Genomic DNA, 13,786 nt, shown 5'->3' with positions numbered 1-13,786 from the left:
TCGGTGCAGTGGGCATCCCTTCAACAGTGTTGCCCCTAGAGAGAGTATCTGATGCTGGTGGAAGCTCTCTTCAACACACTCTGGGGCACTGCACTCAGCTGTGGTTCAGTGCAAGCACATCTGCGATAGGGGTTTCAGGTGTGTGTGGCTGTAATGAACTGGCTTGGCTCAGGGGTAGAATTTAGATATTCTAGAATAGTGGTTTTCAAGCTGGTTCTGTGAAGCCCTGGAGAACTAGAGAGGGGGTCCCGTAGGCAGAGGCTACCCTCTGTACGTCAACCAGTGCTGCTCTAATTAGATTGCTTCATATTTTGGGCTTCCAGGTAAGAAATTGTTTGGAAAAAAACTTCTTAAGATAGAGAGATGGCTCACTCCTGTCATCCAGCATTTTGGGAGGCCAAGGTGGATGGATCACCTTAGGTTGGGAGTTTGAGACCAGCCTGACCAATATGGAGAAACCTCATCTCTACTAAAAATACAAAATTAGCTGGGCGTGGTGGTGCATGCCTGTAATCCTAGCTACTAGGGAGGCTGAGGCAGGAGAATCACTTGAACCTGGCAGGTGGAGGTTGCAGTGAGCTGAGATTGCGCCGTTGCACTCCAGATTGGGCAACAAGAGCAAAACTCCATCTCAAAAAAAAAAAAAAAAAGACAGGGAATCATTGATCTAGAATAGGGCTTGGTCAACTGTGGCCCGAGAACTAAAAATAGTTTTCTATTTTTATATGGTTGGAAAAAAATTCATGACACATAAAAAATATGAGATTCAAATTTCAGTGTTCATACATAGAGTTTTACTGAACACAGCCATTCATTTATATATTGTCTATGGCTGCTCTGCAGCAGAGTTGGATAGTTGGGATAAAGACCATATGGCCGGCAAACCCTCAGATATTTACTGTCTGGCTCCTTGCCAAAAATATTTGCCAACTTCTATTCTACAAGAATCAGTGGAAGTCCTTGTTTTTTTGTGTGTTTGTTTTTGCAGCTTGGTAATATGCACCTCACCATTTCTATCAGAAAATTGAGATGTACTCTGCGTCATCTATACAAACAAATATGCTCTGTGTGTGTGTGTGTGTGTGTGTGTGTATGAGAGAGAGAATTTACTGATTTCTAGACCTGTTTTCTCACTGCCCTCATTTCTGCCTTCTTGCCTTGTAAGATAAATATGTATCATTATTTTTTCTCCCTTGAAATAGACTTTATTTTTTACAGCAGTGGTAGGTTCACAGCAGAATTAAGCAGAAAGAACAGAGAGTTCCCATATACAACCTTCCCCCCGAAAAGAGCCTCCTTTCCTGTCAACATCCTTTATCAGAGTGGTACATGTGTTACAACTGATCAACCTACAACGACACATCACCATCACCCAAAGCCCATAGGGTACATTAGGGTTCATTCTCGGTGTCGTACATTCTGTGGGTTTGGGCAAATGTATAAGGATGTGCATCCACCATTACAGTATCATGCAGAGTAGTTTCACTGCCCTAAAGTCCTCCGTGCTCCACTTAGTCATCCCTCCCTCCCCCCAACCCCTGGCAACCACTGATTTTTTTACTGTCTTCATAGTTTTGGTTTTTCCAAAGTGTCATATAGTTGGCATCATATAGTCTCTCTCTGTCACCCAGGCTGGAGTGCAGTGGTGCAGTCATAACTCAATTTAACCTCGAACTCCTGGGCTCGAGGGATCCTCCCTCTTCTGCCTTCTGAATAGCTGGGACTATACGTATGGACCACACGTCTGGCTAATGTTATTATTTTTTGTAAAGATGGGGTCTTGCTAGTTGCCCAAGCTGGTCTTGAATTCCTGGCCTCAAGTAGTCCTCCCACCTCGGCTTCCCAAAGGGCTAGGATTACAGGCATGAGCCCAGATAGGCTTCTTTCAGTTAGTAGTATTTATTGCAAGTTCTTCTGTATCATTCTTCTTGATATTTGATTAAGGGCTGGGCCAGGTAGGGATGGATCCTGGATACCAATTTCCAAGGGCTGTTATCAAAATGGAAAAAATTGCCTTTTTCCAGAAATCTTCTTGGGAAGAGTGTTGTGCATGGAATAGGATGCAAGGCTCCCAAGGGTCGAAGTCTTAAAGGGGGGTCAGTGAACTCCATCCTGTGGAGGGAGAGTGCAGTCAACTGCAGGGTGAGGGTTTTGCTGAGTGGTGTCTGTAAGTTTGTAACCAGAGTGGAATTGCTAAGGATTGAAACACCTAAACTTCCATATAAGCCACGCCCCCTTTTTGTTTTCTCACGCAATACCAGGCCTCTAATCTAAATAAATGGTGCCCCAAGAATTTGAAGAATATTGCTGCCAAATTATTAGCCGCCTGGAGTGGTCACATGTCTTAGAATGGCCCAAGATACGTATTTTTATTAGCATGATCTAAAAGAAGGATCACCAGCTTTGGAAGATTGAATTCTTACTTCAGTCCTTATCTTAACTTTAACCACATGGTTTGGTGGCTTTCTAAATTTCTTTTTTTACATGGTTGCTAATAAATATATCATTTACAACATCCAGTGAGGTCACTGAATGACATCTGTGAATGTCTGCATTGTTTGAACAACTTGCTCTACCAGAAGTGTGGTGTTGTCAATTGGCCATTTGATTCCCAAAGTCTTACCCTTGTCAAAAACTTAATTTAGGGAGTCCCAAAGAGAGGTATTTGGGGCTGGGTCTGATTAGATATCTCATAATTATATTGTACTTATCACTTCTATTCAGTTCAACCAAATTTACTGAAAGTCTGCTATGGGCATGGCATGGCAGAGGGTGAATAAGGCATAGTCAGCTCTTGGCACTTAGTTAATGGAAATTATGTTTCATATGTTCCTCCTTTCCTTTCCTGTAGGTCCAGCTGAATCCAGAACTTGGTGTTAAGAATGGCACCTTGGGAGCTGGCATGCTTCCCCTGGGCTCCAGGCTGACTTCTGTCGCTGCAAAGAGGACCTCAGAACCCAGGAGCCAGAGGAACCAGGGCAAGAGGTCCCAGGGGCATTCTCTGGAGCTTCCTGAGCCCAGTGGGAGCCCCACATCAGACAGGTGTGCTGGCACTTCGTGGAAAAGCCCTGGCCGGTCATTCCAGGTCAGCAGCCCAGCTATGGGTGCCCACCTGCACCTGTCTTCTCATCACCTTGAATCCGGGGCCAGAATGAAGGTCCTCAACCGGGAAAACAGCTTTCAGAAGCTTGAGGCCGAGACGAATGTTGACACCGGGTTGACCATCATAAATTCTGAACCCAGGCAGACTTATTTTGGCGGATTTCCAAGGGATTTACAGACCAGCCAGCCACCATTCTGCTTGCCAGCCTCTTCCTTGGGGGTGGCTACCTCCAAAAACAAAAGTGTCCTTAAGGAAAGAGTCTCTCCTTTGCCACTTGCTGGCCAAAGGGACCTTGGTACCAGGAAGACAATTTCAGAATGTCTCCTTCATCTGCAGGTTCAGGGTGAAGAAAAAGAAGAAGATGAAGAAGAATTCTTTATATAGCATAAAATAAATGTGGTTTTCTAAAACACAGGATCAGATAAAATGTTCTAGAAAGGGAGTACTGACCCAGAATCAGCCTGTTAGTTGTTCATCTGAGGGGGGCTGAATGCTCCCCATGCACAATCTGTATTGATTTTATTTCAAATGTTCAAAGTCTAAAGGTGCTGGGAATGATTGTTTATTTGCCATCACAGTCATAAGAGAACACAGCCAACACACAGGGAAAAAAACCAAATGCTTTTGTTCCCTGGAGATGCACTAACCCAGCTGGATGTGTTGAATCCAGCACCTATCAGGATAATTGCATTGTATGCAAATGAATCGGTGTGTTATACAACACTAATTAGTGTCTGTAATTTGGTTTTAATTTTTCCTTAGGTTGCATAGCTCATCCCCCTGGACAATATGGACTGCTATTTATTCTTGAATGCTTTTTAATTTTCATGTGACCTCTTTTGGTAACTAGGCCTTGTTCACATACCCTCCTTGTGATTTTGTCTTTAAAGTTGTTTGTATCTGGAGTGAGTGAAAATGCAAAGTGTTTTGAAAATTATAAACAGTTAATTTTGTTTTCCTGTTTAATGAGCCAAAATACTGGAAGCCAGAAAATCAGGTTAAACATGAATGCTAGGCTCTAGGGCTTTCCTGCTCATCTGCTTGTCATTTGTTTCTGCATTATGTCAAAGAGGACAGTGGTTCTTGTTAAAAACCAAAGAGGAACATTGAGCACAGTGGGAAAATTGGACTGGTTGATCTGGTCACTGGAGCAGGACTTGGGTTCTTCTGGCCAGATTTTGACTCCCAGATTCCTTTACAAAACGCACTCATTCATTCATTTATATATGTTCATTCAATAAACATTTTTTGAATACCTACATTTGAATAAGACATTGTGTATATGGTACATATACATTCTGGGGCCATGAAACCCAAAAAGTGTTTATGGTTTCACCGCTCTGATAAATTCATTCTACCAACTTTTAAAAAGATACTGAATTCCAAATATATTCCTCCAAAAACTTTTTCCACAGTTGAGGCCCACACTGGCCACATAATGGTGTAATAAGCATTTGCAACCTGCAGATGGAGACTGGGCATATTATGAATTGCAATTATAATTGCAATGGACAAATTCTCGTTGCCCATATGCTGAATTTTTTGGTTATGTCTGTACACACATTTTTAAAAAACCCGAGGCCTGTGTTTCAGTTCATTTATAAGGTTATTCAATTCCACGAACTTCACTCTCAGAACAGATGTTACATAAGAGTGTAAATGTTGATTTAGCTGGATCTTTTGGAGACTTGGAGACTTACTACACCTAACTGGAGACAGAGATGAGTTCAGTCCTAAAGTCAAATCTTGCAAAAGTGAGTCTAGGCTGATTTTGGGTGCTCTTCTTGGCAAAAGGGATAGAAACGGAGGAGAGTTGTAAATGGACAAAGACAAGACTCCCCAATTGATATTTTTTGTCCTTAAAACATCAACATATTTTCATTCGCATTTTGTCTCTCTCTCCCCTAGACTACAATTTGATTTTAGAAAATGGGATGAAGAGCTTAACTTTGGTATAGCTTTCTATCATAAGAGTTAAAAAAGGAAGTTGAACTACTGACCTTTGAATAAGCACAGCAGGAAGAAGTTTTGAAATTTCCTTCCCACTTTTTTTTTGATGTTATCTAAATTTTCTTAATATAATACATGGGTAAGTATAAAAGTACCTGAAAATTATAAAGAATATTGAGAAATGTGAATCAGGCACCTTACAAAATTGACTTGTAAAATAATATACCCTTAAAATGTCATCTATTCTATCCTACTTGTATTATTCAGGGTTCCCTAGAGGAACAGAACTAATAGGATAGATAGATGTATATATGAAAGGGAGTTTATTAAGGAGTATTGACTCACACAATCACAAGGTGAAGTCCCACAATAGGCTGTCTGCAAGCTGAAGAGCAAGGAAGCCAGTCCAAGTCCCAAAACCTCAAAAGTAAGGAAGCTGATTGATAGAGCAGCCTTCGGTCTATGGCCGAAGGCCCTAGAACCCCTGGCGAATCACTGGTGTAAGTCCAAGAGTCCAAAGCTGAAGAACTTGGAGTCTGATGTTCAAGGGCAGGAAGCATCCAGCACAGGAGAATGATGAAGACCAGAAGACTCAGCCAGTCTAGTCCTTCCACATTCTTCTGCCTGCTCTATTTTAGCCACACTGGCAGCTGATTAGATGGTGCCCAGCCAGATAGGGGGTGGGTCAGCCTCTCCCAGTCCACTGACTCAAATGTTAATTTCCTTTGGTAACAGCTTCACAGACACACCCAGGAAAAACACTTTGCATCCTTCAATCCAATCAAGTTGACCCTCGATATTAACCATCACACTACTCAACACAGGAATTCAATTTACAACATGATGGGATGGAAATACCAGTGAACTGGGTGGGGGAGGCCCAGATTTTGGTTTCACTTTTTAAATTTACTATTGATGTGACCTTGAGCATGTCAGGCTCCTTTGTCCTCTGTTGCTTTATCAACTGTAACAAAAGATTGTTAGGGGAATCAAGATGATGTATATGAAAGCATCTGGATTTCATGAAGCATTATAAATGTGTGAGTTTTTTATGATTATTGTATTATATTGTATATTATATAATATAGTGTATTATTAATACCATTGGTCCTTCGGACCCACAGTTTAAAAATATCATGAGACCAAAGGACTTCTTTTGAAACAAGTTTTAGTGAAATCAATGAGGCAACAAAAAATAAATCCACCTAAGATTTGTACTACATGTGCCATTTACTTTATGTTTCTATAGCTAAGAGGAAAATTATAACAAATAATCAAATGCATCCCAAAGTTCAATAGAGATTATATACAACAGGGATAAACTATGAACTAGCTCAATCCAATTTATCAAATTAATTAGACTTAATTAAATTATACGGTATTCCCTAAAATGTATAATGTGTCACTTTTTAAATCTGAAAGTCTTCTGATGATCAGAATACTTTATTTTTCTATAAATAAAATCCACATCTATTGTGGGTTCAGTCCTAGACTGCTGCAATAAAGCAGATATTGTAATAAAGCAAGTCCCATGAATTTTTTGGTTTCCCAGTGCATATAAAAGTTATGTTTACAATATACAGTAGCCTATTAAGTGTGCAATAGCATTATGTCTGAAAAAACCCAATGTACATACTTTAATTAAAAAATATTTTATTTCTAAATGCTAATGATCATCTGAGCCTTCAACAAGTCATAATCTTTTTGCTGGTGGAGGGTCTTGCCTTGATGTTGATGGCTTCTGACTGATCAGGGTGGTGGTTGCTGAAGACTGGGGTGGCTGTGGCAATTTCTTAAAATAAGACAACAGTGAAGTTTGCTACATCAATCAGGATTCTTCCTTTCTTGAAAGATTTATCTGCAGCATGTGATGCTGTTTGGTAGCCTTTTGCCCACAGTAGAACTTCTCTCAAAATTGAAGTCAATCCTCTTAAACCCTGCTGTTGCTTCATCAGCTAAGTTTATGGAATATTCTAAGTCCTTTGTTGTCATTTAAACAATGTTCACAGCATCTTCATCAAGAGTAATTTCCATCTAAAGAAACCACCTTCTTTGCTCATCCACAAAAAGCAACTCCTTATCTGTTCAAGTCTTATTATGAGACTGAAGCAATTCAGTCACATCTTCAGGCTCCACTTCTAATTCTAGTTCTCTTGCTATTCTTCTGCTAATTGACAATGCTCTTAGTCACCCAAGAGCTCTGATGGAGATGTACAAGGAGATGACTGTTGTTTTCATGCTGCTAACATAACCTCCATTCTAGCCCATGGTTCAAAGAGTCAGTTCTACTTTCAAGTCTGCAGTTACTTCCTTCACTGAAGTCTTGAACCCCTCAAAGTCAATCATGAGGGCTGGAATCAGTTTCTTCCAAACTCCTGTTCGAGTTGCTATTTTGACTTCCTCTCATGAATCACAAATGTTCTTAATGGCATCTGGCATAGTGAATCCCTTCCAGAAGGTTTTCAATTTACTTTGCTCAAATCTATCAGAGAAATCACTATCTATGGCAGCTATAGCCTTACAAATTAGATTTTTAAAATCCTAAGACTTGAAAGTAGAAATGACTCCTTGATCCATGGGCTAGAATGGATGTTGTGTTAACAAGCACGAAAACATTTATCTCTTTGTACATCTCCATCAGAGCTCTTGAGTGACCAAGTGCATTGTCAATTAACAGTAATATTTTGAAAGGAACTTTTTTTTTTCTGAGCAATAGTTCTCAACAGTGGGCTTAAAATATTCAGTAAACAGTAGATATTGCAGTAAAACTGCAAACAGATGTGCTGTCATCCAGGCTTTCTTGTTCCATTTATAGAGCACAGACTATGTAGATTTAGCATACTTCTTCAGGATCTTAGGATTTGCAGAATGGTATATGGGCATTGGTTTCAACTTTAAGTCACCAGCTGCATTGGCTCCTAACAAGACAGTCAATCTGTCCTTTGAAGCTTTGAAGCCAAGCATTGACTTTTCCTCTGTGTAAGTCCTAGATGGCATCTTCTTCCAATGAAAGGCTGTTTCATGTACATTGAAAATATTTTGTTTAGTGTGGCCCCTTTATTAATGATCTTAGTGGATCTCACAGACAACTTGCTGCAGGTTGTACATCAGCTCTTGCTGCTTCACCTTGTACTTTTATGTTATGGAGATGGCTTCCTTCTTTCAAACTCACAAGCCAACCACTGTTAGCTTCAAACTTGCCTTCTGCAGCTTCCTCACCTCTCTCAGCCTCCACAGAATTGAAGAGAGTTAGGGCCTTGTTCTGGATTAGGCTTTGTCTTAAGGCGATGTTGTGGCTGGTTTGATCTTTTACTCAGACCATTCAAACTTTCTCCATATAGCAATACAGCTGTCTTGCTTTCTTATCATTCATGTGTTCACAGGAGTCACACTTTTTATTTTCTTTAAGAACTTTTTTTTTTTCATTCACAACTTGGTTAACTCTGTGGTACAAGAAACCTCACTTATTTCAGCTTTTGACATGCCATCTTCACTAAGCTGCACCATTTCTAGCTTTTGATTTATTTATTTATTTATTTACTTATTCGTTTTTGAGACAAGAGTCTCTCGCTCTGTCACCCAGGCTGGAGTGCTCACTGCAGCCTCCGCCTCCCGGGTTCAAGCGATTCTCCTGCCTCAGCCTTCTGAGTAGCTGGGATTACAGGTGCTTACCACCATGCCTGGCTAATTTTTGTATTTTTTTTTTTTTTAGTAGAACAGGGTTTTGCCATGTTGGCTAGGCTGGTCTCAAACTCCTGACCTCAGGTAATCCGCCCAGCTCAGCCTCCCAAAGTGCTGGGATTACAGGCATGAGCCACCGCGCCCAGCCTCTAGCTTTCAATTTAAGTGAGAGAGGTGCAACACTTTCTTTCATTTGAATACTTAGGAGCCACTGTAGGGTTATTAACTGGCCTAATTTCAACATTGTTGTGTCTCAAGGAGTAGGAAGGGCTGAGGAGAGGGAGAGAGATGGGAATGGCCATTCAGTGGAGCAGTTACAACACATATGACATTGATGGATATGGGTGCTATTTGTGGTGCCCCCAGATAATTACAATAGTAACATCAAAGATCACGGACCACAGATCACCATAAGAGATATAATACTAATGAAAAAGTTTGAACTATTGTGATGATTACTGAAATGTGACCTAGAGACATGAAGTGAGCCCATGCTGTCGGAAAAATGGTGCCAATAGACTCACTCAGCACAGGGGTTGCCATAAACCTTCAATTTGTAAAATAAAAAAAAAACAACCCAAAATCTGCAAAAAAGCAATGAAGCAAACACAATAAAACAAGGTATGCCTGTATAGGCATATTAAAAATCAGTTGCATTGCAGTTATTTGGCTATTTTTAACCTTATTAATAATATTTCACACTTTCTGCAGGTATTATTTGTTGATTGCTAAACGTTAACAGAGATGGTAACATTTGGAAGCTTGCAAACATATTAGTTTGTTAGTGGAAGTAGAGCAAGGGATGTGAGATTTGAGGGTGGAGCAGGAGACGATAGGAAGAGATGACACACCTTGGCTTACAAAGGCAGGTGAAGCTGGAGCCTCAGCAGCAGCTGCCATGTGCCTTCTGCTTGATGGGAACTTTGTAAGGCAGCCTTGGTCTTTCCATTACCCTTCAACAACCTGCTCGGTCACTCCAGTTATGCATGGAAGGGTTGCTGGTGGAAAGGCTCCTTCCTTCCCTCCCAGAGAAAGAAGGAGAAAGGGGAAGGGAAACATAAAACAGAAGAATGGAGCCACAAGCACACACTGCATTTTCTGTTGATTAAAAGCTCCTCAATTACATTTCCATGTTACAAAATGTATTCAGAAGTTCCTGAAAAGCTCACTACCGTGTGACTTCCTAGCATCTTCTCTAAGCCATCATGGATTGGTCTTTCCCTTTCGCTCTGTTCCTTTCTCTTCCCTTTCCTTACCTTTTTATTTCTTTTCCCTTCCCTCCCTCTGTTTCTCCCTTCTTTTTGTGCTTCAATTTGATCCTCTCTTTATTCTTTGCCCTGTTTTAAAATACTTTTTCTTTGCTGCATCTCCCAGGATTCCCTCAAGGGGCTGAGACGCAGCTGCAACTTCTAAATGGGCCTCCTCGCCTAAGCTCAGAGAAGGAGAAATAAGAGATCTCTGGGGAAATTCTCCCTAGTTTCTAGTTCATTTCAGGATTCTGCTCTGGGTCAACTAAACCCACGTCACTTAGAAACAAACTGATCTCTGCATCCACAGCTCCCTCGTTTTGCACCTACTAAATCCTTACCCGAGGTTTGAGATGTTTCTTAAACTTTTCTCACAATTCGCAATGTTTAAAATTCGCTGTAGCAAGTAAGAGGAAAAGGTGCTTATGGCCCCCAGGTGCTTATGGCCCCCAGGCCACATAATTAGGATGTATGTTATTAAAAACTTGGTTTCATCAAAATTTATTTTCTAATATAATTATTTAAAATGTCTTGTTATTCCAGAGAACCTAGCTGAGTTATTGGAGACACAAAGTCTCTCTTATTGGAAGAAGAAATGTATTGTTTTCACAAATCCCAGGTCTGCCAGAGATGTTTCTGAGGTGAGTCTTTTGAGAACAATAATTCTTTTTTTCTTTTGTACTTTATTACTTATTTTTTACCTTTAATTGGTATGATTCCATATTCAAAATTTAATAAAAGAAATATTCATTGTCTATTTCTTTTTTGGACACTATTATTTTTTATTTGTTCTTAGACATTCACTTCTGAATATTATCATAATTAGTTTCATTGATTGTAGCTCAAAATAATTTTGTCATATATAAAATGCCTTCCATATGTCAAAAATGCAATTTAGGCCTTTCTTACATAAACATCTATATTGTCAAGCAAAAAGCTGCTCTTAACTGAGTTTATTTCTTTTTTTTAACTTTTAAGTTCAGGGGTACACGTGCAGGTTTGTTTTATAGGTAAACTTGTGTCATGGGGGTTGGTTGTCTGATTATTTTGTCACACCAGGTATTAAGCCTGGTACCCATTAGTTATTTTTCCTGATCCTCTCCCTCCTCCCACACTTCACTCTCTGATATGCCTCAGTGTCTGTTGTTCCCCTCTGTATCCATGTGTTCTCATCATTTAGCTCTCATTTATAAATGAGAACATGCAGTATTTGGTTTTCTCTTCCTGCGTTAGTTTGCTAAGGATAATGATCTTCAGCTGCATGCATGTCACTACAAAGGAAAAGATTTCATTCTTTATATGGCTGCATAGTATTCCATAGTGTATATGTATCACATTTTCTTTATTCAGTCTATCACTGATGGGCGTTTAGGATGAGTCCATGTCTTTGCTATTGAAAATAGTGCTGCAATGAACCTACGTGTGTGTGTCTTTGTAATAGAACGATTTATATTCTTTTGAGTATATACCCAGTAATGGGATTGCTGGGTCAAATGGTATTTCTTTCTTTAGGTCTTTGAGGACTTTCCACACCATCTTCCACAGTGATTGAACTAATTTACACTCCCATTAACGGTGTATAAACGTTCTTTTTTCTCCACAACCTCGCCAGCATCTGTAATTTTTTAACTTTTTAATGATAGCCATTCTGACCTGTGTGAGATGGTATCTCATCGCAGTTGTGATTTGCATTTCTCTAATGATCAGTGATGTCGAACTTTTTTTCATATGATTGTTGGCTGCATGTATGTTTTCTTTTGAAAAGTGTCTGTTTATATTGAGGACAATAATTCTAAGGAGAGACAATAATACTGAATTAGAGTTGATACTGATGACAGAGCTGTCTGGCACTTCCCACATGCGAGGCACTCTCTTGAACAGTTTGGTCTTCACAAAAGTCCTGTGGGGTAGGTGCTGTGATGATCCGAACTTTACAGTTGAGAAAATTGAGGCACAGAGAGGTCTAGAGCCTAATCCTGGACTGTACAATGAGTCATGGGCACAGTTAGGATTGGAAGCCAGGCTGTCAGGCTAGTGTCTGTGTCTCTGACCACTAGCCTAACAGCCTGGCTTCAATCTATTAGGAAGAAGGGGGTAAGAAGAGTGACCTGAGCTTCACACGGTCCATGCTGCCTCCACACCGTGCACACACAAAACTGGCGTCACCCTGGTTTCCTTTCTGCTCCTCAAGCATGCCCCACTTGTTCCATCTGCCTGGAGCTTTCTGCCCAGACCTGCCTGGTGGACTCCTTGTTGTCATGGAGTTTCAGGTTAAAATCCCTGCTGCAGGGGCTTGACCAGCTGACACCGTATTAAAGCAACCCTGGCACCCAAGCCCTAGCGCAATGTCAGGACCAGAGTAGCTGCTTTTACAAATAATTTGTTCAACAAATGCACAGCAAGGAATAGGAATGTGGAAGAGGCTTCCATTCTCTGGAAGCCAGAAAGTAAGATATAGTCTTAGTGAGTTTGGGTTGGGTATTAGTCTGTTTTCACGCTGCTAGTAAAGACATAGCTGAGACTGGGTAATTTATAGAGAAAATAAGTTTAATGGACTTACAGTTCCACATGGCTGGGAAGGTCTCATAATCATAATGGAAGGTGAATGAGGAGCAAAATCACGTCTTACATGGTGGCAGGCAAGAGAGCTTGTGTAAGGGAACTCCCCTTTATAAAATCATCAGATCTCGTGACACTTATTAAATATTCGCAAACAGCAGGGGAAAGACTCACCCCCATGATTCAATCACCTCCCACCAGGACCCTCCCACATGTGAATTATAGGACCCCAAATTCAAGGTGAGATTTGCATAGGGATACAGCCAAACTATATCAGGCTGCTATCACAGAAAACTGTAGACTGGGCAGCAATTTATTTCTTATGGTTCTGGAGGCTGGACATCTGCATTTAGGCTGCCAGTATGGTCCAGTTCTGATGGGGACTTTCTTCTTGGCCTGCAAATGGCCACATTCTCACTGTGTCTTCATGTGGTGGAGGGAGACAGAGAGAGCTAGTTCCCTGGTGCCTCTTCTATTAAAGGCACTACTTCCATTATGAGGACTCCACACTCATGACCCAATCACCTCCCAAAGGTCCCACCTCAAAATATCATAGTACTGGGGGCTAGGCTTCAACATATGAATTCTGGATGGTGGGGGGGGGAACATTCAGACCATAGCAGACATGAACTATATCATTCATGTTTGTATCCCAAGTTCTGGGCCCACTCCAGAGAGCCCTCTCTGCTTTTCTCAGGTATGTACGTTTCCTAGTTTGCCTGTTGGCTGCAGAGCTATTACAGCAGCAGTGGCTTCTTCCTCATCTCGTCCTTATTAGTGTACAAGCATCACTGCACATGTCTTTCATGGTTTGTGCTGTTGTGCTCTATCTGAAGCTCACCCCCAAGGTTTGGGCCTCCTCTGTTGGTCCCACAGTCATGTCCTATGAGCCAGATCCCAGAGCTTGTTCAGGCTTCACAGGGCTCCACCAGCCAGAATCACTGCAGGAGCCCTGAGTGCAGCCCAAATGAGGGGATCTGGGGATGTGGGGGCTTCTAAGGAGCAGCTTTTCTCTTCGGTCAAGCGATGCTCAAGGTTCACAGCAGAAATGATGCTGTCATTCTCATTGTATAGGGCTGTTTGAGTTCCTGCGGGCACTGACGGTGGTAATTCAAGCTAACACCCATTGAAAGTCATGGTTCCTTTATGTCCTCTCACGGGATTGCAGTTGCATTTGGGAATCTTCTCTTGCTTTGTGCAATGATCTAATTCACAGAATTAAGCAGGACTGAATTTCAGCAGGATT

At 41.0% G+C, this 13,786-nt stretch overlaps 1 protein-coding gene across 2 annotated transcripts in view; it reads left to right on the top strand.

The window, feature by feature from the left end:
- The window catches only part of FAM124B (family with sequence similarity 124 member B), a 29,612-nt gene extending 19,000 nt beyond the window's left edge, over positions 1–10,612 (top strand). The window contains exons 2-3 of one of the 2 annotated variants that reach the window (XR_001716072.3): positions 2,852–3,811; positions 10,525–10,612. Coding sequence is in view for 1 of the 2 variants with exons in the window: in XM_001167236.6 (XP_001167236.3) it covers positions 2,852–3,487 (636 nt within the window). In the remaining variant the exon portion in view is untranslated. Of the gene's footprint in view, positions 1–2,851; positions 4,363–10,524 lie in introns of those variants that run through there. The other variant, XM_001167236.6, reaches the window with a different exon arrangement.
- Positions 10,613–13,786: the final 3,174 nt, after the last annotated feature.

This window comes from Pan troglodytes, chromosome 13 (genome assembly GCF_028858775.2).
Source record: "Pan troglodytes isolate AG18354 chromosome 13, NHGRI_mPanTro3-v2.0_pri, whole genome shotgun sequence".
In the NCBI taxonomy this organism is placed as follows: Eukaryota; Metazoa; Chordata; class Mammalia; order Primates; family Hominidae; genus Pan; species Pan troglodytes.
Note: the sequence above shows the minus strand (reverse complement) of the source record. Positions and strands in the feature narration are given on the sequence as shown.